At 41.4% G+C, this 25088-nt stretch overlaps 1 protein-coding gene across 3 annotated transcripts in view; it reads right to left on the bottom strand.

Moving 5' to 3' along the window:
- Positions 1 to 24038, bottom strand: part of MOXD1 (monooxygenase DBH like 1) — a 48402-nt gene extending 24364 nt beyond the window's left edge. Inside the window, exons 1-4 of one of the 3 annotated variants that reach the window (XM_015858586.3) lie at positions 23741 to 24038; positions 12019 to 12165; positions 10205 to 10372; positions 10002 to 10085 (exon numbers count right to left, since the gene is read on the bottom strand). In XM_015858586.3, the coding sequence (XP_015714072.2) occupies positions 10002 to 10085; positions 10205 to 10372; positions 12019 to 12165; positions 23741 to 24007 (666 nt within the window). In that variant the 5' untranslated portion in view covers positions 24008 to 24038. Of the gene's footprint in view, positions 1 to 10001; positions 10086 to 10204; positions 10373 to 12018; positions 12166 to 13134; positions 13212 to 16321; positions 16441 to 23740 lie in introns of those variants that run through there. The other 2 variants (XM_085541615.1, XM_032443744.2) reach the window with 2 other exon arrangements.
- Positions 24039 to 25088: the final 1050 nt, after the last annotated feature.

The raw sequence follows: 25088 nt of genomic DNA, 5'->3' as shown, positions 1-25088 counted from the left end.
GAAACTTGCCCTAGAGCTAGGAGAGAAATCTAAGTCTATGACTCCAGGATAGGCCAGGATTTTAACCCCAACAGCTATCTCATGTCAGGAAGAAAGCCTGTCTAGGCCAGCATCATGTCTGCAACACTAATCTGCTGCAGACTTTCAGCCACAAGTTCAGGAATCCTGGGGTCAGGCAGGGACCACCCTCCCAGCCCCCAACCCCATCTGTCAGAAAGCATTAACTTAATGCCATAGAACAGTTAGGGCTGAAAGAGATACCTCAAATGCTCAACAGGCTGCAGTCAAGCACGGGCTAGCTGCCTAACCTTTACTGAGATCAGCCCTATCATCTGTAGCCAAAGGTCTGTTTGTTTTTCTTGCTGAACAATTCAGATCTTAAATTCAGTCATTAGTAACAAAATCCTTTAAATTCACTTGATCTGAATTTAAATACTTCTGTTTACATAAAAAGCTGTATATTTTGGTGAATGACTTGCAGGAGCCTTAGCAAAGCCACGTCTATTGTTTCACTGGCAGTTCTCTACATTCAGGCATTATTGCATATCTTGAATTGTTCTCCAAATGTAAAAATATTCATTCAAATTATTTTCACAGCTTTTATCTGGAGAAAATGTTACTAGTGTTGCTACTGATACGTATGGCTTCTTACGCTTTAACACAAAAGAGATACAAAAGAGAAAAAAGCACAGGCAACAGCAATTATCCCCACCCCCACCTTAATAATGTGATTAGGTAAGGTTTCCTTGGAGGATGGAAATTTTCCAGACCAAAAATAGAGGTTCCATACAAGTTAAGGCATTTAAATTTGCATGATTTGTCCTTAATATACCTGTGTTGTTTGGTTTTTTTTCCCCCCAAAGCAAGATTCAAATACAAGATATAATCCAAAACTGAAATAACAGTGCTGACTTGTTTGTTTACTTATTTAAGTTATATTGTTGGCATTTTGTTTTAACTGGTTTAAAACACATAAAAATTCTCACATCAATGTGGAGAAACAAGTCCTTACCACAAGAGTGGAAAATCTTATTCAAAGCACAGATATTTCCTGTTCTTGGTGTAAAGAAGAAAGGATTTGTTTACTCAGTGACTGTGTTGTTCAGCAAAGGCTCATATTTAAATTTTATTAGTATACCACATTAAGAGCTAATTACCATACTGCAGATTTAAGCTGGGGAATGCTCACTGGAAGAGAATAAGGCCTTCATGATAGTTACTGTTCCTGTTAGTTGGAGAGGGGGCTGTACCTTAGAATTCACACAAATCCTGCCATTCTCGTGAATCACCATGATTAAAGAAATGCTAATGATTGCACTGTACAGCCGGAATTTCTATAGGTTAGTATAAGGAACAACTTAAATATTCTAATTAGGAGAAAGGAATCAAACAACACAATAAACATGAAAAACAAAACATTTTAAAATGAGAATTAGGGATGGATTTAGAGCTCCTTGTTCTCTCTGCCATTAAGTTTATTCCTAAATTCTCATTCCTAATTAATTGCCTGGAACTTTGCCACTCACAAAAAGTTCAGATCTGAAAGGCACGCAGTAATTTAGACTAAATCCAAAAGAAATATGCCTCAAAAGAAATATACATTAAAAAACTATTTCTGCCTGAGGAATGTCTGAAGATATAAGATAACACATTTAGCAACAGTTAAAAATTATAACCCTGAGGAGCAATCTGATAAAAAGCTTGGGTCAAGAAAAGACGTGTTTCATTCAGTTACACTTTCTGACAATAAATTCATTACACTCCTAAGCAACATGAACATGGGCAGAGAGTTGCAGTATTCAGTATGATCAGAGTCTTTCAGCAAAGCTAACATACACCAAACAGAATGAATCGGCAATTAATCAGTAACATCATAATTTTCTTGGGAAAACAGTATAATAATAAAGTAATATGTAACCAAATACTTTTCAGATCTAAAGCCAACGTGAACAGTCTATAAAGTCTTTGTATTTATCCCAGATGAACATGTAATTAGAATAGCATAAGTAATGCTGGTATTCCCTTTTTTCATGAAATCACTATTAATGCACAGTGATGTCTAGCTGTTTCTTTGAGATTAGCAATGGAAAAAAAAATAATTCTATTGTACTGCAAAATTTTCCCTTTGATCATAATTTAATAACATCATACTTTTCCTTTTTGGGAAGCAACAAGAAGCTCTACTGAATAAAGAATGCATAAGAATTTCCAACATGTCTGCTTTGTGTTTTACAAATGCACAGGCATAGGTTAATACATTTCTGTGAACAAAGTTCTGGTTTCTGTGAAGAAGAAGTGAAGGAAAGAAACACACATGGGAAAGACTTTAAGCACGTGGATACAGAATGAGAACAGCAGTTGCCAGCCTGCACTCTTTGGAACCTCAAGTCTACTGAAATGAAAGTAGTGGATAAAACATGCATGTCTCATGACACTGATTTGGCACAGCTTCCCAAGTCAGCACAACAGGAACTACTGTTCATACTGTCTAAATTTTTTATTTACAGGTTTTACATACAGACAGACAGACATGAGATGATTTGTAAAATATATGTTGTTGAGTACTGTGTGAGGTTACATTATGACTCCATTAATATCATGATTTCCACATTTTCTCACCCTGATCCAAGTCCTGATACTCTTGCTCCAACACTCATCAACAGAACTCATAAAGTCATGAAACAAGTGCCATTTTCAGACAACATGGTCTTTGGAAGTTACGTAAGAATATTATATTAAAATTATATGCTCATAATTCTCTAGAAATCACAACTGCAACTGGCAGTTTACAAAACAGAAAGACACAGTTTCAGTCCAAACAACTTCAGATATAGCAAAGGCAAAGTCACTGAAATGGGGGGAAAAAAAAGATGGAGGAGCACTCATTTTCCAATTTACAATAACTCACTCAAAACTTATTATTTTCTCAGGTTAGGGTTGTGTGTTTGTTTGCTAAATTATAATTAGGCCAAGATATAAGTTATTTGTATACCACCTAAAACTTCACTTAAACCATGGTGCAAACAGAAACCGTTGATTTATCTACCTGCAGTTCAGTTGTCATCTTTGTCAGCTGACATGCTATGTGGGGATATGGTGGACTGATACTGTCTGACCAACTTATTTTCCCACTGTTATTACTGACAATGAATCTATGCTCTGGTCATAACTGTAACTGATGTATGCAGATGCAGAAGCAGGAATGGAGGGGATATTCCAGCATTATTCTCTGAAAACTTCACCAGCAACTAAATCTAGGTTTGGAGAGGGAGAGCTGGGAACTGAAGAGAGAACAATTCTTATGGTTAGAATGAAATTTCTTCTCCATGTAAATTACACTGGATCAGTTGAGTGTGGCCCTACTGGAAATCTGGTTAGGATACTGTTACTACATGACTTGTCTGGATTAGAAAGTTAATCATAAGAGGCAATACCAAGAAGTTAATAGGACAGAAGTAGATGTGCTTTGTGATCTACCCAGGTGCCCACTTCATACTGTGTAAGCTCCACCAAGTCAGATTTTGATACCTGTGAACCCGCTGCTCTGCCATTTGCACAGAAGATGGTTTACATTTATTCATCAGAGGTTCATGTTTTCTTGGGAATATTTCATTACCTGCTACAGTAAGAAGCATGTATAGGATGACTGCAGACAATTGCTAGGTAGGATTTTTTATCTTCTCAGTATGCTACCTAACCAAGCTACTTTAAATCAATAACAGTTCTCTACTAAACACCTCAGAAACAGAGGTGCACCTCAGAGAGATTTCACAAAATCTTTCCTATTCCCCATTCTCACCTTTAGTCATAGTTAAGGTTCCTTTCATCTAACGATTATATGCACCTAGAACTTACATAACTTCTAACTTTCACTTAACAAAGTATGTATTTTCCAACTACATGCTAGTGAATACATTGCTATGATGGACGGATGGATGCAGTTTTAATTAAAGGAAAAAAAAAAAAAGAAATAAAAAAAGAAGAAGAAGAAAATGAAACTATATTAAATTAACTAGATATTCAAGTTTGTTGATGCCAGAAATGAAATAGATTATTTTTGCATACCAAATATGGAATAGCTAATGCAGCAATAGCTGCATAGCTTAAGTTTTCCTATTGTAAAGATATAGAAGGAAATGAAAGAAGACTACCACAAAACAAGAATACATTCCACTAAGAAATACTAAGTTTGGTCTGACAGTAAAATCTGTGGTAATATGTAGTTTCATCTTTGATCACATATTAATGTATGAAATGATTTTACATATGAAATAATTCAGCAGAATATGAGAGAAGACAGCAGTTCTTTTATTTCCTGAGAGAGCTGCTTGGGAAAATTGCATTTTCTAGTCAGTTTAGTGATATATGAGTCTGTAACACTACAAACCTAACTTAGGATTGAAGAGAGCCCTCCAAACCAAAGGGCAGAGAGCCTGCAAGCTCTGCAGCATAAGAGTTCATTTCATCATCAGTCTAATTTGTCAAGGCTGAAATTGCTTTGCAGGGGGACATATAGGACAACACAGAACATTTGTTTGTTTCAGGCTGCATGATGCAATTTGCTTGAATTATCTATCGCATTTAGCAAAACGTAAAAGTTCAAGCCAGAGAACAACAAGCAGTTACTGTCTGGTATCACTCAAGTTAAAAATCAGTACTCTTATTTAGGTACCAAAGGCTACAAGCTGCCCTTCTGGCTTTCAATCAATCAGTCTCCTAAACTGGAGTCCCTTTGTATTTTCACACTGGGGTCTGTGGTATTACTAAAGCATTCCACTGTCAAAAAGCAAAGTTACCCTTGGCAACAAGTTTTTTTGGAGCTTTTACTTCCTTATCAGAGATTGCTCTGAAACTGAACATGAAGATTAACTGGCAGCTGCTGGTGCGCTCTAATACAGGCCCTTCTTTAACTGAAATGAAGGTCCCTTTTCTAAAGGGATCAGTAATGGGAAACTTTGATACTTCTATAAAAATATTCCCAATGTAACACTTCTAAACTGATGCTTAATAATGATACTTTTTTCTGGTTATGTTTGTCCTGTTTTCACTATCCATATCTTCAGCTCATTGTCAAAAAATTACATGTTGTTGTGGCTGAGAAAAACATTTTTTTTTTCCTAAGGGCAAATTAAGAAAACAACAAAAAAGAAAGGGGGGGGAGAGTTGATCTCATTGCAACCCTGACATTTTGGTTGGACACATCTCTAATTCAGCCATCTGAGAGCTACGTATGTAACACAGGCTGGTTCTCTCTTCTCAGTCAATGAAGAGAGACTGAGTCATACGAGGAATGTCTGAGCTCATCTATTTTAGACATTTACTCTAGGATGACTTAAGCAGCTATTTTTGCCACTGACAACTAAGCTAGCTCAGACCAGTAGATTGGTCAAGTTAGATGAGAGGCAGCCCATCTTTATCACTGGAAATCTTGTCTTTAATAAGTTGGCTGAGTTTAATTTAATATACATGAGGCATACTGAAAAGATACCACCAAATCCTCAACATGGAATCCAATAGTTTAAGGGCTTACAAAATGCAACCTACTGTCCTCACTGCCAGCTCTGAATACCCTACAAAACTGGGCTTTCCACTAAAAATTCTCCTACAGAATCTGAAGTATTTTATGCTCCTGAGCCTTTTGCCAGTGTTCCTCCACTCTTAACACTGATTTCAAAAAAATTAGGAAGTTCAGAACTGCAGGGAAATAAGCAGTTCTAAGGGAAAAGGTATGCAGACACACCTAAATGACCCAAGTACTCTATAGCATTTGATACTTTACATAAAGTGTTTTTCCTGCTTTTAATAGTGAAATGCAATGTCAGGCATGTTTTTGTCTATAAGATTATCACTAGTCAAGCCTTGGGAACTACTTTCCCTGAGGAAAATGTAGCCTGTTTCAAAGAAGAAAGTAAAGTGGGAAAACAAAAAGTGCTGAAACTAGCATGGGCACGCTGTACATTGCAGCTGAAAAACTTGACGCAAATTGATTACAGCTCATCTGGCAGGTAGATTATAGGCACTGTTCCCTCACCAGTGGGTAATAGGCATTTTCAGAAGTTCACACATCCCATTACACAATATGGCAGGGAAAAACTACAGGTGTAGAGAACTTGCAGAAAATGTAGGGACAGTAGAGGATCTACCATATTTTAAGCTTATTTAAATTGCATCAGGAAAAACAGCAGTGCACACAGGACACCTGAGATAACAAAAAGCAACAAATCTTAGCGGAGGCAGTAATATCAATAAGTAATATGATTAAATGAAGCAAATGGAAGACATAGAGCATTGGCATCTAAAGTAAAGATGAGCAACAAAAGAGCTGTATCTTTAAAATTATGAGCAGAAAGAGCACTGAAAGCAGGTTTCAAAAATATAGCAAGAGCTGCATTTGCTAAAATACTGAGAAGTATTTCTTATGAATGTAAAACAGATTTCCACTTTCATGACATTGGTAAACATCTACGTGTTGCCAGCTCACGGTAAGCAAAACAAATTTAGCAAGTAGGCAGAAAAAAAGGAATCACAGACGTGTCGATGCATACATAGGTATGTACATCTAAAATCAAGAAAAACAGACATTAAAGGACGGACAAAAATTAAAGCATTTCAGAAGTGAGTGTGCTGCTGCTAACTAACTTACTGGAAGGAAAATGCTAAGGAGACTTACAATGAACCATTTCTGTGCATGCAGGATTAAGTGTCCCTCCCTCCCTAGGTCTCTGCTGCCAGCCCTGCACAGCATTGTTTGTCTGTCTGTCTGTAGGGCTCACCACACCTGCAGGACCTGCCCTCCATGCAGGGAAATAGACACCTTTTCATGGGGAGGCCAGCACATGAGCATACCTATCTGTGTGTCTGTCTTTCTGCCTGCTTCACCCGTGGATTCCTCCCTCATTCTGAGAAGTCCTTCTTGGAGCCAGGGGCCTTCTCCAGGTGCAGTCACTGAATCCAGAAAGCTTTAGCAATATGATTAAGAGGCACACTCAGGACCAAGCAAAACAACATTTACAGAGCACAGCAAAGATCAGGATAGCAAGGGCTATCCTGAAGCCCTTGTCCAAAAACTGTGGACTAATAAACAGAATGTTTTTTTTCTAAGAAATCTGCTTCTGGGAAAGCTCACAGCTAACTTCCATTTGTAAGGAAAATGAAATCCCTGTAGGGTAGGAAGCCTGACATGCATACCACAGCCTGGAGCTCAAAGCAGCAGAACAGGCAAATGCACAATTAGCTGCAGGGGGATTCTGCAGCAGGCAGCAATGCATACTGCTACATGAAGGGCTGCCAGAGTCTGCACCCTGCGATAGCTTCTTGCAGGATGGCACCAGAGCTAATGTGAAGGAAGGTGGCTGTCAGCTACTACATCCAAGCTGCCCCTTTCATCTCTTCTGCATGTCATTGTTTTCAGTATAGATCTGTTACCCTGATAACTGGTTCTGCTAACATAAACACATAAGAAGAGTTAAAACTTTTGGAAGAACTTTCCAAGTAGCTACCTCTCCACCAGGCACGCTGCTTGAAGATGAGGAAGTAATGTACTCCATCAGCCTCATAAAAACAGCTTGGTAGCTGGTAACAGTTGCAATCTGAACAACCTTTATCACTATAATGCCCAGCTATTGAGAAATCATCTTAATTTGCTTTATTTCTTAGGTGGCATAAAGTCCTTATAACCAGTTTTGTGAGTTGTTTCTCCAGGAGATCCTGAAGGCACCAGGAAAGATTTCATAGCAAAAGGCACTGCAGAGACACATAGGAAGATGCATTCTCTTCACATAATCACAGAATTATCAAGGTTGAAAAAGACCTAGAAGATCATCTAGTCGAACCATTACCAATACTTCCCAGCTAAATCATATTCATCAATGCAACATTCAAACGTTTCCTGAACACTCCCATGGTTGGTGACTTCACCACCTCCCTGGGCAGTGCATTCCAATGCCTCACTACTCTTTCTGAGAAGTAATACTTCCTAATGTTCAGCCTGAATCTCCCCTGGCGCAGCTTAAAACCATTCCCTCTAGTTCTATCACTGATTACACGAGAGAAGAGGCCAACCCCCAGCTCACTACAACCTCCCTTGAGGAAGTTATAGAGAGCAATAAGGTCTCCCCTGAGCCTCCTCTTCTCCAGGCTGAAGGCCCTACAGAAGAAGCTGCAGATCTGTGAAACAAAGGAAGATTTAAAAGAGCCATCCTAAACCTGGCTGAGTGTCCCATCACCACACAGAGGCTGTTATCCATTGGAAAGTGCAGCAGAAGAAGTTACTCAGCCATGTCCTCATTCCACCTTTGAGATGAATGTAAGATTACGATCTTATCTCCTGAAGAATTTACATGTCATGTAGTCCTCGATCAAGAACAGTCAATGAAAGTATGCTGTTTCACATTACTTGAGGTTCTTGGAAAGTAGCATGAATATTATGTAAGGAGAAAGAAAACACATAAGAACTTGCATCATTTATTTTCTATTGATTTTGAGATATTGTGCTAGTTCTTTATTTATCTTCTGCTAAGGGGAAAGCCTAGTCCTTCAAAACCCACTCCAACAAGTCCCTTAATGCAATCATAGCTCACTCCTGTGAGAACTCAAGTAGAGGACTGTGCCAAAGCTCTCTGGGGAGCAAAGGCAGCACCTTGGGAAATCTGCAAAAGAGCTTCTCACTGCTCAGAGAGTCACTCCGCTCAGTATTGCTTTTTATTTTTCCTTTTTTCTTCTCCCCTGTCCTCCCTTCCCCCACAAAGAAGATAAACACCAAAAACATGGAAAAGGAGAAGAACAGAAGAGGAAAACGATGACATCCACATTATCCAGAATCAGAAGTTTTTCATGGGTTATGCCTGGAGTACTTTCACTGCTCTGCTGGTGCACATCTTACTGTTCATTTTTCATGATCTCCACAATTGTTTAATGACAGCAACCATCTCAAAGTGAGAAAGAACAACTTGAAGATTCACTTCAAAGGTGTGCTCCTAATCCAAAACACTGTAGATACATCCTAAGACCAAGCATCATCACTTCAACCAGCTGGTACACTATTAGCTTGTAGACATTTTTAAATGCTTTGAAGATGTTCTGCCTAACAGCAGAAGGGAGGTTAAAAATACTTTTAAATTCAGAATCTGGCACTCATTAACTAGAGACAACTGCCCTCTTGGCTTGAAATCTTAGCCTCTACCCTGGCTGCTAAGTCTTTTTCCTAAGACATTTGCCATCACTAAAATCTTGTGCTTTCCTGAGGAAACTGACATTTCAAAAAATACATTATTATGAAATAAGCAAAGACATTTGAAAGACAAAAGGAATGGCAGAGAAGAGAGAAGCCCAGTTGTGGCTGTTAAACCTATTTGAGACTTCCATAGATTTATTCATAAGAATAACTCAAGAATCAGCATCTACATAATCTACATCTACAACCATTTATGTTAATTAATTTATTCAAACTATAACAAGTTTGTTTGGTTTTTTGGCAATATTTGACTTTTACACAATGAAAGATAATGAACACCGTGCTCAGATGATATAACATGGCCCTTTATTTTAACAAAATTCTGCTTTTTATTTATTTTTTAATCTAAAATTACTCTCCTTCTCTCCTTTAAAAGATATTCATGACATTCTTACATATAGCAAAAACTTGATGGAACAAGCTTTTAGACAAACATGTTTTTGCCAAACACAATTATGAACAGTGGTAAAACTTTCAGCAGTATTTTCCTAAGGGAGAGAGGACATGAAAAGGAGAAAGAAAGAATCTCTGTCATTCTACGTGCTGATTTTTAGGGTGCATCAGAACCAGGTCCTGGGAGAACACACATACATTTTCCCTGTGTTTGTTAAGACATTCAAGAAGTCTTGTTTTTAGTCCACAAGTGGTGAAACAAATTTCCAAAGTGCAATCAATTATTGAATCTGAAGAGCCATCATTCTCACCTGAACTCCTCTAAACACAAAAACATAAATATTTAACCTGGATTCACACAATCAGAATCCCTCACCTTTGTGACATGGTGCTTCTCGTGCTGTACAGGGATCTTAAACATTTGACACCAATATGTTGTATCCTTGTCTGGTACAGGCACCTGTCTTAATGAAAAGGGCAAGAAAACAATATTATAAAAGTTATACTGTCCTGCTGTGTGAGCTCAGATGTTGGGCTGCCACCTCAGCCCACACAAACCCAAAACACAGACTAACTTACGTCTTTGTTGGTCAGGTCAAAGTATGACAAAGAGGCAGGTGAGACTTCTGCTTTCTCAGGGTTCAGTAAACGTAAACTCTTTGTACCACGGGTAGAACCATGGTAATTTTGACCTGCCTCTCCCAAGTCTTTGTGGTGGTAGGCCCATATTACCCGCACTGTACTCTCCTGGAAAACAAACAAACAAAAACACATAAGGAATGGGAACAATATGCTCTTGGATAGTTCATGCAATTCCTAAGATAGATATGATGTAAAAGCTGCTGTGTTTGAACAACAGTAATGAGAAGAAAACAGCTACTGACACAATTGCAAAGAACTTAGAAAATAATGAACTAAATTCATGATTTAATAAATCATTCTCTTGAATTTGAGAGCTATATCATTTTTGACTTTGTACTTTTGGGGATGAGAAAGCATGTTAGCAAGCTCTCATGGGCTGATGCATCATCTTGGAGATGGACTTGGTAACCGTTATGGGTCTCTTCCAACTCAGGATATTCTGTGATACAAATTCTTATCAAAAAATAATCAAGCTTATATTCATAGTTCATCGTGGATCTACGAAACTTGAATTCCTCTTGTAGCTTCCTTCAGTAGTGTGGCACATTTGAGTCATATCTGATAACAGCAGAACAGACTCATAAGGAGGCAACCAACTAAACACACAGTATTTTTTGTAGAGATGGCACTCCTCTGACTCGTAGTCAGAAGCTGCCCCGCCAAAACAGCTTCCAGGCTTGCCTGTGTAAAGTTCTGAGCACCTTCTGTGAACTGCTGGCCCTATACACTAGGAAAAATAGACATTCAGCTATAGAACAGATTTACATCTTAAAAATATTTGCAGCTACAATGCAGATTAATTCTCTGTAAACCATTCTCAGATTGCAATAATCACCCAGTGAGACAAAATAATAAACACTGAAGGGTCTCAGAATGTTAAGTTACACTGAGACAATTTGGAGCAGATGCAAAAACCACAGAACCGTTGACATATGGAAATCTGGCAGTTTATACAGCTGTGCAATTGCTTTATCTTTTAGCTCATGATGTTGTTATTGCATATATTGTGAAAACACACATAATGACAATCATGTTGAACTACTACTGCAATGCTTCCAAAATGAATAGTAGTAAACAAGCCAAAGCATGAGAAGTCTTTCAGATCTCTACAGCCTCTCACTTCCGATATGAAAATAATCAACTTCATATAATTTAAAATTATGTTTATAAAGGACAGCAGTCACTACGACAACAGAAGAATTTCCTATGAAAAATATTTACCAGGCATGGAAAGAGCTGTATCACAAAGCTGTATCACAAGATTATCTGACCTCCTCATTTTTAATATGGAAATGAAACAAAAAATACCTTCAAACTATACATGTTCAAAACTCTTCTAAAAGTCCAGCTTTAACATCAAATACAAATCAGTCTAAGACCTAAAAAGTATTTCACAAGCTGACATCTCCCAAATGATTACAAACACGGGATACGGGAGTTGAAGGCACAGGGGTACCTGTTCCACTCTTGGGTTCACACGGCATATGACTTTTTAGAGAACATTATGCACTGACGTGGAAGAACAAAGAAAGTTGAAAATAAAATATAAGAACTCAATAAAACTAACACAAAAGTATTTTATCTGGCTGATTTGATAAAATAGACACTTTGGAAAGTGCATTGAGAGCTGAATAAACAAGTTCCCTAAGTGAACTTATCCAGTGAGATTTTAGTAGTTAGCATCATAACCAGGTATACACTTGTTCTGTGTTAATTATTTCATCTCTTTACATACAGGCAGAGTATCTCACCGTTATGCTCTTATCATTTGGATCACAAGTGTGAAGTTCTCTTCTAAAAGCCAATATGGTGTGAGTACTGTTTTCCATGGCATATTCCAGGTGGTAATCCTGTTGTGGATCTTTTTTCAGTACTCTGTTTTCATCTGTGTGATAGTCCTGTTGAAAATAAAGGGTACACCATTATTAAAATCTAATACTTAAGCAGTAACTTTTTTCCTCACATACTGAATACTCTTAAATATTGTCTTTATGTAAAACACTGAGGGATCATAGTTTGCGTGACACTAAACATTGTATTTTATTAAAAATCTTAAGGAAGTCTCCTTGACAACCTTTAAGAAAAGGTTTGAACAACTTTAACCATACACTGACTGTACATAACTACAGAAATAAAGGTTGTACTCAGTCCTAACTTAACAAAACTGAGACGCTGTGAACTTTGGGGAAATTACCAAGAGAAATAAATTCACTTAATACCTTCATCCAACTCTGATGTAGTTGGCCAACATAATCAGACTCTAATCAATAAAATTGACCTTCTCTCTTCTCCCAACTTTTTGTTTGTTTTTATATCCCCACAAACAGCAAATCTCCCAAAGTAAAATCAATCAGAACCAGGTGTCCTACAGCTTAACCAGGAGGAACAGCACTCGGTGCACACAGAATGTGCCAGGAGGGTTTTGGGGTTGGACGTACTGGTGGTTTGGGGTTAGGTGGCTGCTCTTGGAGGAAAGAGATGGTCCCTGGCTCAGCAGAAAAACAGAGCAATGGAGGAGCGGTGCAGCAGTGCCAGATCATTAACCTACTCACCCCAAATTCCTGCCACACCACAGAGCTGTGCCAAGTCCCACTGTCATCCTCTTCTCTCTCCTCTGTCCTGTTCCACCCCCATATCAAGGCACAGTTTTTGCCTGTTTCTGCACTGCTTGAGATAAGAGGAGGTTTGAGCATGCTGCTCTGCTCAGCCAAGTCTAGTGCAGAGCCTCTAACCTCAGTTAAATACCTTTCTTTTCCAGAACATACCACCTTCCTCCCTGACAGCAGGTAGTTACTGGTGGGCACTGTGAACTGTGTTGCATGTTTAGCAAAATACACCAAGACCTGCTGTTTCTTGAAGGCATTTACCTCTGAAGCTATTTGAACCTCCATTTAATTTTAGAGAGGTTTCTAGCTTTCATGTCCATTTGCTCAAGTGGAGGCGAGAAAGCTGAAAAATCACAAAATATTATGTTCAAATATCGTGACACTGGTAAAAGTGGCTGACATAATTTTAATTCACAAAAGAATTCACAAAAAGCTATAACTTTGAACTTAATCGCGGTCAAGAAATCTTTCTGTGTACAAGAGACCACAAGCACATCTGTTACAGGTATGAGAATAACTGCATGCTTGAACACTTCATAAGATGTGTTATTCGAGATGATGAAAATCATAAAATTATCTCAGTCATGACACAATTTCAAGGAAGAAAAGGGTAAACACAGAGCATTTATATCAGCATGGAAACATTCAGGTTTAGCTCTGCCTTGCCAAAACTACTGAAACAGTTCTGATTTTCACTTCTAAAACAAATCTAAATTTTAAAGTTACCAAAAAGTGTCATGCTTTTCCTGTCAGCACTTCTTGCAACTAGAAGTGAATGAATACTTATGTGAAGGAATGCATACCTGGGAAAACTACCACTAAAAACAGCAAAAGAGAGGAATGGGAGGTGAAGCTATGTCCTGAAAAAAAGAGTAGTCATTAGCTACTTCAGATTTGCTTTTCCAGATGGAAATACTGGTCCTGTCCTGGGACGGTACTCAGGTGGATATTTTGTGGGAACAAAGTGCTCCACTTCACTTCTATATTAGAGCTTGGGCAGAGAGACTGTATACCATCCCTGCTCTGAAAACACCTTTATGTAAGTAAAACATCTATTTTCATCTTAAATATAGTAAATGCTTGTCTGAACTAGAAGCGTAACCTTGTGACCACCAACTTTGACCAAGGTGTGGTATATTTCTGAGATGTTACATTAAACTGGAGGAAAGCATCCTTGTACTAGAATAAGCAACCAAATACTGAAGTACTGCAGAATAGAAATGGGAGAGAAGCCTTCCCTCCTGGGAGTAGGTTGGGAGTCTTTGCTTGAAACAGCTGGGAAGGAGAGTTCAGAAATGAGAAGCCAAATCAGGTGCGTGCACTCCAATATATTCCTGGTGATCTGCAAGTATAAAAACCGTGTGTAGAACAGCCCTAACTTCCACGAGCCTGCAGGGTGTGGGTAAGACCAATTGAAAGAAGCACGTAAAGAAGGGTACTTTCTCAGCTATGACTTGATACTATAACCATTGGTGGAACTCTTTGTCTACCTGGGTGACAGCTGTGCCACAGCCCCACTTGCTGTGGGCTCATCCTGTGCCCTGGGGAAGGGGCTTCTGCAATGCTAGGGGCTCACTGCCAGCCCACCACCAGTCCCCAGCAGCATCTCACTCCTCAACTCATCCAAGAGCATCCTGCAGGCAGATCTTAATCTGATCAACTAATGTTAATCTTTCCCATGTGAAAATTTCTGTGGAGTAATGAAGTCGCTGGCTCTGTTTGCTTCCACTGCATAATACATGGCTCCATGAAACATCCCTTGAATATCAGGGTGCTGAGAATACTTGGGAAGCAAATTCATGTAGTTCCTGGGAAGCTAGAGGTGTCCCTTTGTCCCCCAAATCCTACAGTTCCACTGAGTGCAATTGGACTGCACTAAAGGAATCAAGCCTGAATGCATTTCCCACAAGCTGTTTACAAGTTACCAACTGCCTCTATCACTATTTTTTATTCCTTTTGTTGAAAATTACCCAGATGTTCATCATATATTATATATACAATGTTATTTTATATATATATATATATTATATAATATATATATATTATATTTTATATATTATATATATATTATATAATTATATATATTTATATATATTATTTATATATTATATATATTATAATATATATTATTTCTGAAAAGCCCAGAATTAGATTGCTCAACCTCTGCCATGAAAAGTTTGTTTGCCAAATTGAGAACAAATTAAAGACATGTCACCAAAGAAATATTCTAATCTCCTTCTGCTCACAGAACACATTTTAAGCCAAACTATGCAAGTTTTGGTCAATTTATCCATCTGAGCTGAAAAGACATATATAGACATTTGTGCAAAAATGACTGAATAATATCAAAAAAGGAAAAATAACAAGAAGTGGCTGGAAGTTTCACTCATCTTTCCTCACGCTCACTAAGCTAAACCTATGTAAAGAACATTAGTTTAAAAGAAATATTTTCAGGCATTACCATGGAAGATGCGTATACTCCAGGTAACTTTCTTCTAACACAGTTAAGCTTGCTGTGATTTGGATCAGTAGCATCACAGATATTACAGATATTTAAAGATGTTTCTAGAGATGTTTCTTTTTGGAGGAAAAGAAAAAGTGACAAAGGAAATTTCTTTACAAATCCAATCAAAAGATCATATTTGGGCAGCCTATGCTCTGCTCAAATCTTTGTTAGGAGAAAGCTGGGTACCTCTGCAGGCCTTTGAATGTTATTTACAAAGCCAAGGAACAGCACAGAGGATGGACCCACCAGAAGTCAGGGATGCCTGGGCTTCAGCAGCATGGCTGGCATCTACATATGGTTCCAAATGCCCCCACTGAGAGCCTGCCATGATACAGACCTCACCTAAACTTACAAGCTTCACACATGTAATTCTGTTGAGAAAGGAGGGTGACATTTCCACCAACAGAACAACAATACTTCAATAACTATTGCAGATGGTCTGAAATTTGCCTCATTTTAGCACAACTTACTATTCCTACCAAATAAAAAAAGACTGACACGGACACCTCTTTCATGCAGATTTAGTTTTAACACCCCATACAGTCAGAAAACCTGGTTCTTTTGTTGGCAGGATTATACTGGTGCAAGATATTCTGAATTTCATGCAGTTCCAGCACAGATCTGCAGCAACTATCAACTCCTTAATACTGATTTTCTCAAATACTTAGCAAGAACCTGAAAACGTGACTTATCTACTGATTTTGCCCTTGAATTCAGATTCTTCGGCTTCTTATATATACACAAAATACATTGTCAAAAGAAGATAGAGTTGCTAAGCTTTACATGAACTTGACAAAAACATCATTAGTTACAGAATAAAAGGGGAAAAGGGCTATTTTTCAGGCACAAGCATCTTGTTTTGGTTATCATTTAAAACAAAGATTTGACAGCATTATTTGTCAAGCTACATAATAAGAAAGTGCTGCTTCAAAATTTACTTACATTTACATTAGAAGCATTTACAGCTGCTGCGCTTCCATTGATTCTACCGCATATGTTGGCATTTAGATCTCTGGGTTACATTGTGCAATCATCCCTAATGCTACCTAGGAGCTGAATCAACAGATTGAAAAGAGAGATCTTTCTGATATTGCACATTGTTTGCTTTTTTCCAGAAGTGTGTCTGGTCACATTGAACAGTTTTCAGATCCTGTGAACCTCTCACTTTCTTAGGAAAATGGTTTGTAGCATAGATGGTTTCTGTTTGCTGCTCAGCAAAAGACAGACAGGATAATTTCTCAATTTTTTATCCTCAGAGAATGTAAGCACAGCTGCTGAAGGAAGCCTCATGAGAAAAGCACTACCAGCTGTCATAGCTTACTTGAACAGGTGTTTATAAGGCTCCCTCCCCACATTTTTACAATGTACAAGCTCGTTTTGTTTATGGTATCCCTTTCCCATGCTAAATTATATACAGCACCTTTCAACATAAAGGAGCGACCAACAGCTTACAGGCTGCGGCCCCATCACCTGCAGCTGGGCTCTAGCACAGCTCTGTCTTTGGGATCCCTGCAAGCTGCCTTTCAGCCAGGAGCTCCCAACCATCCTGGCCGTGGGAACAGCTAGAAGCAAGCCAAGGGACCAGCCAGGAAAGGGAAATGGGGGAAAAATGAGCTAAGTCTCAATCAGTCCCAATCTATGATCTACAGCCAACTCTCAGTTATGAACATCCCCAGAGTGCCCAAACCTGTGTCTAAGAGCAGGACTGAAGAGTCTGGCAATGGAATTGGGAAGCTGCAACCAAGAAAAGAGTTGGTGCAGGAGGAGATCTATCTTAGTCTAAATAGGATGGAAAAATTACAGGATGCAAAAGAATTGACCAGAACTTCATAATGAAATCAGCACCAAGCTATGCCTTTCTGGGTTTCCAGAAGAATAGCTGTGGTTAACATTTCTCTTTTTTATTGTTGCGTTTAATTCAGATGGAATCCTGCTGCTTGTGGTTCCAGCACACACTGGATATAACCACCAAAAATATATCTTAAAAAGCTGTTTTTACATTGTATTTAGCAAGAAGCAAGCAGAGCATGAGTTTACAAATAAGAAAACCAACCTTTTTTCAACCTCAAATAAATTTCAGCTTGAGTTTAAGGAAAAGATCCTGTTATACCCCCATGTGAGGGAAAAGCAGAGCCCACCTATTGAAGACTAACACAAAGTGGGAGTCTGAAAGCATCACTGCTTTAAATAAGAAAATAAGAACACCTTGAGAGCATTCCAGTTGACTGATCTGATTTTGGGATTGGCCCGCAAATGGAAAAATATCCACAGCAAGAAGTATGGTGGCAGCAATCAATCAGCTGCAAGAAGTTCCTAAAGTAAGTGGGATCAGCAAGTTCAGCCACAGCCCTAAGAACCAACTGCTTCTAGTTAAGTTACTGATTGATTGGGTACTTTTTGTTGCTGTTTGTGTTTTTTTTAACCTACACACCAGATGACTATGAGATGATTCACTCCCTGCTGAGAAGCCCAGCTCTCTGTCACATGGAAGCTGTATTGACTGGCTGAGTTACACTGGAGTCAGTGTAGCAACGTGTTTAGTGCTACTTTGCTATTATAACAAGGGCTGAACATTCTTACCTATAACAAATAACCAGGGTGCACCTGTTCTGAAATGCACACGTAGGTACACAAAGATTCACTTTATCCACTTGTGTATTTGCACAGATACCACAGATCTGTGTGTACATGTACCTACACTGTCTTCGAAAAAATAAGGCATTCTTTTTTTACAGATGAAACAATTGTTTACTGAGAGACACATCTTTGTTCCTCAGGCTGTAAGTCATTTGAACATGCTGGGTGTATTTCTTGTATCTGGTTCTTGTGTCTGCCCAGAGCTGCTCCCAGCAGCCTACACTCTGGGGTGACACTCCCTAGTTCCTGCGGCTCTCCTAAAGGATATAAAAACACAATTTTCTGTGCACAGCAATGAAAAACACTGATGCATGCTAAGTTCTCCATCTTGATACACACAGGTATAAGCAGCGTTAGCAGTTGCAAACTTGGCATTGCTTATCAGCGTGGAGAATTTGACTTTGCAGAGGAGTCCCACAGACCCTGGGACATTATTGCAATAAATGTTGATTTTAGAAGTTTTATTCCAGTTGTATCAGCAGCTACAGAACTAGTTTAAAGACTATCCTTACACAAACAGACTAGACTAAACATGTAGCTAGGTGTTTTAAGGGAGAGAAAGTCTGTAACTAGGAGATACTGCTCAATCCAGTCCCACTACTGCACTTTATCACAAGGAACATTCCTTATACAGGAGCTCATTCAAGCAGCACAAATTTTCTTGGTTTAATTACTTTAATTGCTTCAATTATTAGAAGTTTTCTAAACACTGCAGGGATTTTGGAGCACAACTATTAACGATACTTGTTCCCAAAGTTGCTATCTGTGCCACAGAATATATCTCCTAGTCCCGCTCCTGCTTATTAGGGGAACAAAACCACTCCCCTGATACTTTAAACCCTTGCATCACTCAAGGTGAATGCGTTTCCATCCAGCCCAGGCTGTGAAGCTCTGACACTTACTCTAGTGGAAAACTTAATTTTCCTGGCGTTGCCAAAATCCGAACTGAAAGCGAAAATACCACAAACACCCGAAAAACAAAACAAACAAACAAAAAACTTGCAAAGCGGACCCCCGGCCCCTGCCAAAGATGGGAACTCCAGAGTGATCCCCATCTTTTGTTCCCCGATTGTCGCTGCTCAGTCCTCCCCACCCTCCCTTCGAAGGGCAGTACAAAGCGCTCGGCCGGAGGGGACGCCTGTGCCGCGTCCCTTTGTGCCCCGCTCGGAGGCCAAGAGGACTCATTAGTCATCGGGAGATCTCGCCACAATGCCCGAAGGCATGAAATACCTCCAACAAAGCGCCGACTGAGATATGTCAGCGTGGCACTCGCTTTGCATCTCTCTTCTGGTGCCTTTCAAGTTGTTTTCTAAACACTTCTTTTGCTGCCGTTGGCACGAGTGCACTTAAAAGAGGCATATCGTTAAGTACAGAGAAAGCACACTGTTTTTTTGTCCCTTAAAACCTCTTCCAAGTACTTCCCTACGAGCAATTAAGCTAACTCCATGGGATACATTTGATAACAGATATTCTTTAGTTCGGGTGATGGTTAACAAGCGGGGCCGTAATGAATAATAAAGTACTTTTTAGTGACACACAGTCCCTATTCACCCTGAGGAGGGACTATTTTTGTGCAAGTTCAACAGAAGACTCCAACAATGGCACTCTCTTGTGTAACTTGCACAAAATAGCCATTCATCAAGGAGGATTACTTGCCCCAAAATGGGGCTCTCGGCAGCTACGTGCTGTGGGTGGGGATGCACAATTCCAGACAGGGGTGGAGACCAAGGAAAAGGCACGGCAATGAAAATGCACGCTGTGTCAATTCATAAGCACAAAGGACATTAAAAAAAAAAAAAAAAAAGTAAAATAGAAAAATAAGAAGGAAGGAATCACTTGATGCAATAGCTGAAGCTGTCCCGAAATGAAGATTCATGAAGAGCAGCATACGCTGCAAGTGGCCACAGCCATGCTGCAGGAACACTTTGCAGAGTACAGACTGCACAGCCATGCCAACCCCTTTACCAGCAGAGGTAAAGGCAGGTCATGGCTGTCTGACACCAGAGCCCATTGGTACCTTCTACTTCTCATTACCTTTGCCCCAAACCTGCATAACCCTCAGTGGCACAGCACAAGGCTCTTAGCAAAGTGCTTGGGTAATTCGCTCCTCCACCTCCCTCTTTTCCTCCCTGCACTCGGTACAGGCAGCTCCCTCAAAACACACCACTGCTACAGATGTATGCACACGTGCATGCTGTATCCTCTACACTTTCCCAAAGTAAGTCTGTGTTCCTGTCCCAAAAACCAAACTTCAGAAATGCTGAGATAATCAAGGTATAATTTATGTATTATTCAGAAGTTCTTCAAAAAAACATTCTGGTGCTTGTGCCACTTTCTACCTCTATATATTTAGAGAAAAGTTAAGTGTTTCAAATCTTTCTGCTCTTTACTCATTATCCCACACCTCCTTTTCCTTACATACAGCTCCAAAATGGAAAAGCAAAACAGAATAGGTAAGCCTTACAACTAAGTTCACCAAACATCTGAAACAACAAGAAATCCCATCTCAGATCTCCAGAGCTTTCGGCCATTCAATATGCTGAAAGAAAGACACTGCCTGCTGATGGTGGGAATGGCACCGACTGGCTGTAAGAGGATGAAGAACAAACGCCAGAGGAAACATCCTCTCTCCTCTCTAAAAGCTCTCTGGAATTCTACCTCAGCACACCATTGCACAAAGTGTGCAGCACCTGCCATCACTCTGCTAAGGGCTGCAGTCTGACTGCACTCACTTGTTTGCTCCCAGGAGAGCACTCTTCCCTCCAAGAACACTTTCTATTTTGAAAGGAGAGAGAATTTAAGGGAGCTGGGGGAAAGATGTTCAGTTTTCCTCAGAGAGCAGCACGTTAACACCCACTTGAAAGGCTGTAAAGGTGTTTCAGAAGGGCTTCTGAAAACTGGGCCATTAACAAGCATCTCAGAATGTTCAAAGAAATCGAAAAATAACCTTCCTAAGAGTTTAGAGCACGATGCACGTTTCCCAACTGATGATCATGGATTAAAAACGTATTTCTGAAACTGAAAAGTAAGTTCTTTCATTTACGGTGCACATATTTCATAGAGTGCAGCTAGGCATGAACCTATGTACTACACTACTACATACTCTACAATACATAGACCATTATCTATGAGAAATTCCTTCACATAGCAAATAATTTAAATGATGATGATATGCAACTAATAAATGCAGTGTTTTTAAAATGTTAGCTCTGTGACCAGAAAAGGGAAGAGTTAGACGTTACTAAAGTGAGGCTTCAGAACAAGGTCAACAACTCATTTTGTATCAGTCTGTGCTGCCTGTCTGGAAAACCCTTTGGATGGATTTTGTTTCCTCAGGGTGTTGCTCCATCCTCTTCGTATCTCATCCTTCCTTCTTCCAGGGCAAGCACAGAAATGTTTTATCAGTTTGCCTTTCTTAAAAGACCTTGTCCCACTTTGCAAATAAACCTTACTGCCTAACACTGAAGAACTGAGGATGGTGAAAGCCACGGGTTACCAGCAAGCCTCAGGGATAGAAATGACTTCTTCTGCACCTTATCTACTCAAGAGTGTAACATAATAACTCATAGCACTTTGCCTAGCAGATGTTTATGTGTTAACTAAGTGTTTCAGAACAAATATCATCTGTTCCATGACAGGAGGCAATTGCTGCAGTCCTTCCTTTTCTCTCTCTGTTCTATTTGTCATAAGCTGACAGTAAATTAAATCTTTGGCACAAGAATGCACAGAACCATTTTTAAAGATACTGAAAACCAGAGAAGGGTGCTGAAAACTGCCACAAAGGTGCTTTGAATGTTGGGAAAAATACCATAGAATCACAGAAGCAGAGAATGGCTTGGGTAACAAGGGACCTCAATGCCCACCCAGTCCCAGCCACTTGCCATGGGCAGGGCTGATCCCACCAGCTCAGGTTGCCCAGGACCCCATTTAACCTGGCCTTGAGCACCTCCAGGAATGAGGCACCCGCAGCTTCTCTGGGCAGCTGTACCACTGACTCACCACCGTGAGTAAAGCATCGCCTCCTAACACCTAACCTAAATCTCCCCTCTTTTAATGTAAAGCAATCCCCCTTGTCCTGTCACTGTTGGAAAGTGTCAAAAGTCAGTCTCCCTCCTGCTCATAAGCCGAGTCACGTAGTGGAATATTTACAGAGCTGCATCTATTTATTTTATGCAAAAGAAAATTGAGGAGTGACCTGATTACAGCATATAAATAACTTTATGGGGGCAGGATTTGGGGAGTAGGCTTTTAAATCTAATAGAGAAATTACATAGCTGGAATTTGGGCCCAGCCAAGTGATTACTGGAAATAAGGAACAGCAAAGTCTCACCATGGCCACGCTACCAAGAAAAGTGATGGATTCTCCACCACTGGGTGCCTTTACATCAGCTCTGGATGCCTTTCCACAAGGCTTGCCTTACATGAACACATCCATGAATCAGCCAGACAGAAAGTCTGGGTTTCTTTAAATAGGTGCATGTGCTGCGATGCAGGGCTCTGGTGAGCGCACACCCTGCACCTCTGAGAGCTGTGCTGCACACCAGCCAGAATGGGGGTTTTCTTATTGGTGATTTATTTAGACTGAGGTTTTTAAAAATAATAATAATAATAAAATAAATCCATCTTCGCTTTGAAATATGAGAAAAAGATTACTTTGAAAAACTTTGAACTTCAATAAGACAAATATTTGCCTAAACTTGATATAGCAACTAACGAGGAATATATATATATATATATATGTGCTAAAAAGGCACCCTTTTACTAGAAAAGGTTTGATTTCATAAAACCTTAACAAACAGCAGAGAAGTTATGGAGCATTTCGTTTCCTCATTGGGAAAAGTTAGCAAGAATCCAGGATTTGGGGAAAACAATCAAACAAAAACCCCTCTTGATACAGAAGCGGCAGTTTCAGCGCTCTAACACGGCTCCCAGCCTGTCCCCTTAACAATAGGAGCAGAGTGAAATCCGATCTCAGAGAGCTGTCATTAGGGGTGACAAGACGCCACGCCGAGCCCGACTCCCCCGCATCCCACCCCGCTGCCCGGCCCCATGGAGCACCCAGGATGGGGTTCGGGGCGCTGAGAGAGAACTAAAGGCCCCACACTGACACCTCCAGGAGCGGGTGAACCGCCGTCCCACACGCTTATCCCAGCCACGGCAATACATAGGCAACCGCTGAAGAACACCCAGAGAATTACTCTCGAAGGGTTGGGCTCCCGCGAACTTGCTTTTAGCGGAGGGTAAGCGGTGAGTTCCAGCGGTTACCCGTGAGCCCATTTCAGTAACGAGGGCAGAACGCCGCCAGGTGAGGATGGAAGGAACGCGGCAGAGTGGTCGTTTAGCATCAGCGGGTCATAGGGACGGAGCCGGGCTGGCGGATCGGCCGCACCGACGGGCTCCGCTCAGGGCAACCGCTCCCGTCCCGTCCGCGTCCAGGCTCGCAGTACGGGCGGAGAGTGCGCCCAAGGAGACGGGAGAAGGCTGAGGCGCTTTGGGATGAAGGAAATCCGACACCCCCGACAACACCCGCGCAGAAGTTTGGAGGGAAGGTTGGCGGGGCGCGGACCGAAAGGAGGGGAGAGGAGCTCAACAATGGGAAAAACCGAAGGGCCGGGAGGAAGGAGCGGTGCGGAGGTAGAAGAAGCGAGGTGGAGGAAGGGGACGGCCGCACGGGGAGGAAGAGGAGCGTCCGCCAGACAAAGGGCGCGGGATGCGGGTCCTTACCTGCAGGTAGGGCCGCCCGCCCTCCACGCCCCCCACCACGATGTCGGCCGAGGCCATGCCGCCGCCGGCCGAGAGCCCGAAACCCACGTAGCCGCGGGTGCGCACCTCCAGGCGGAAGGCGAGCGCGCTGCCGCGGCGGCCCCACAGCAGGCGGTAAGCGGCCGCGCCGTCCAACACCGCGACGTGCGGGTAGCTCCGCGTCGCGGCCGCGGCGGCGCCCAGCAGCAGCGCACCCAACAGCAGCGCCCAGGGGCGCAGCGGCCGCATCCTCCCGCCGCGCAGCGCCGCGCGTGGCACTGGGCTCGCGTGGGAGCGTGCGCGCCCGGCAGCGCGGAGGAGGGATGGGGCGGTCACCCCGCCCCGCCGCGGGCCGGCCCCGCCAACGCCGCTTTGTCCGCTCCCGCCCCGCCGGCAGCACCTGCGGCCGCGCTCCGACGGAGGGTGAGTCCGCACCGTACGGGGAAAGCGGTACGGCGTAGCGCCCGGGGGTCACGGCCGGCAGGGCGCGTCGGTCCTCGCCGCGTCCCGTTAAAGTGAAGTCAAGCTGCTGGACTTCGGAGCGTATCTAACTCCGATGGAAAGAGCGCGGTACTCAGCGCTGTGAAAAGCTGATTGTACAAAAGCCACTCAAAGTAGTACGTAAGGGAGGTAACAGCGAGCTCTTCGTTGGCTTCTGTGTGCAAATGCCTGACAAACATCACCAAGTGAGGGATGCATCAAACTGCAGAACTTAAAGAGAAGAGGATGAGAAAACAGTAAGCACCAAGAAATTACTTTCATCCGAAACACTGCAAGAAATACAGGGGGGAAAATATCAAGAAGCGATTAGACACGGACCTGATTTTTAAAGGGGACAGATCAGTGTGACAGCACTTCCCACTGTAGCGGTAATTTCAAAGGTGACTGACAGCACAGAGCACACGAAGGTGTCGGGCAGCGCAGCGCTAATGCCCACAGCTGGATGATGTTCACTGAAGCAGAAACTGTAACTGCATGGCACATCTGCCCTGTAATCTGTTAGAGTTAAACAGAATATGCTGTAGATCTCAAGGAGGGAGACGCATGGGAGGAATGAAGGATGTTCCTTACAAAGGGGCTTAGTTTTCTTAAAATGTGCCTTACTTTTCTTTTAAGGCTGTGTATTACGTTCTTACACAACAGAAACCCTGAGAATGAAGTACACTGAGTTGGAAGGGACCTCAAAGCCCACTCAGTCCCAATCCTCTGCTGTGGGCAGGGCTGCCACCCACCAGCTCAGGCTGCCCAGGGCCCCATCCAACCTGACCTTGAGTATCTCCAGGAATGAGGGTCAGAAAAGCAGAGAGCAGGCTCTGAGTAACCCAGACTT

The sequence above is a fragment of the Coturnix japonica genome, chromosome 3 (assembly GCF_054131305.1).
Source record: "Coturnix japonica strain WE chromosome 3, WE-NBRP24, whole genome shotgun sequence".
Classification (NCBI taxonomy): Eukaryota; Metazoa; Chordata; class Aves; order Galliformes; family Phasianidae; genus Coturnix; species Coturnix japonica.
Note: the sequence above shows the minus strand (reverse complement) of the source record. Positions and strands in the feature narration are given on the sequence as shown.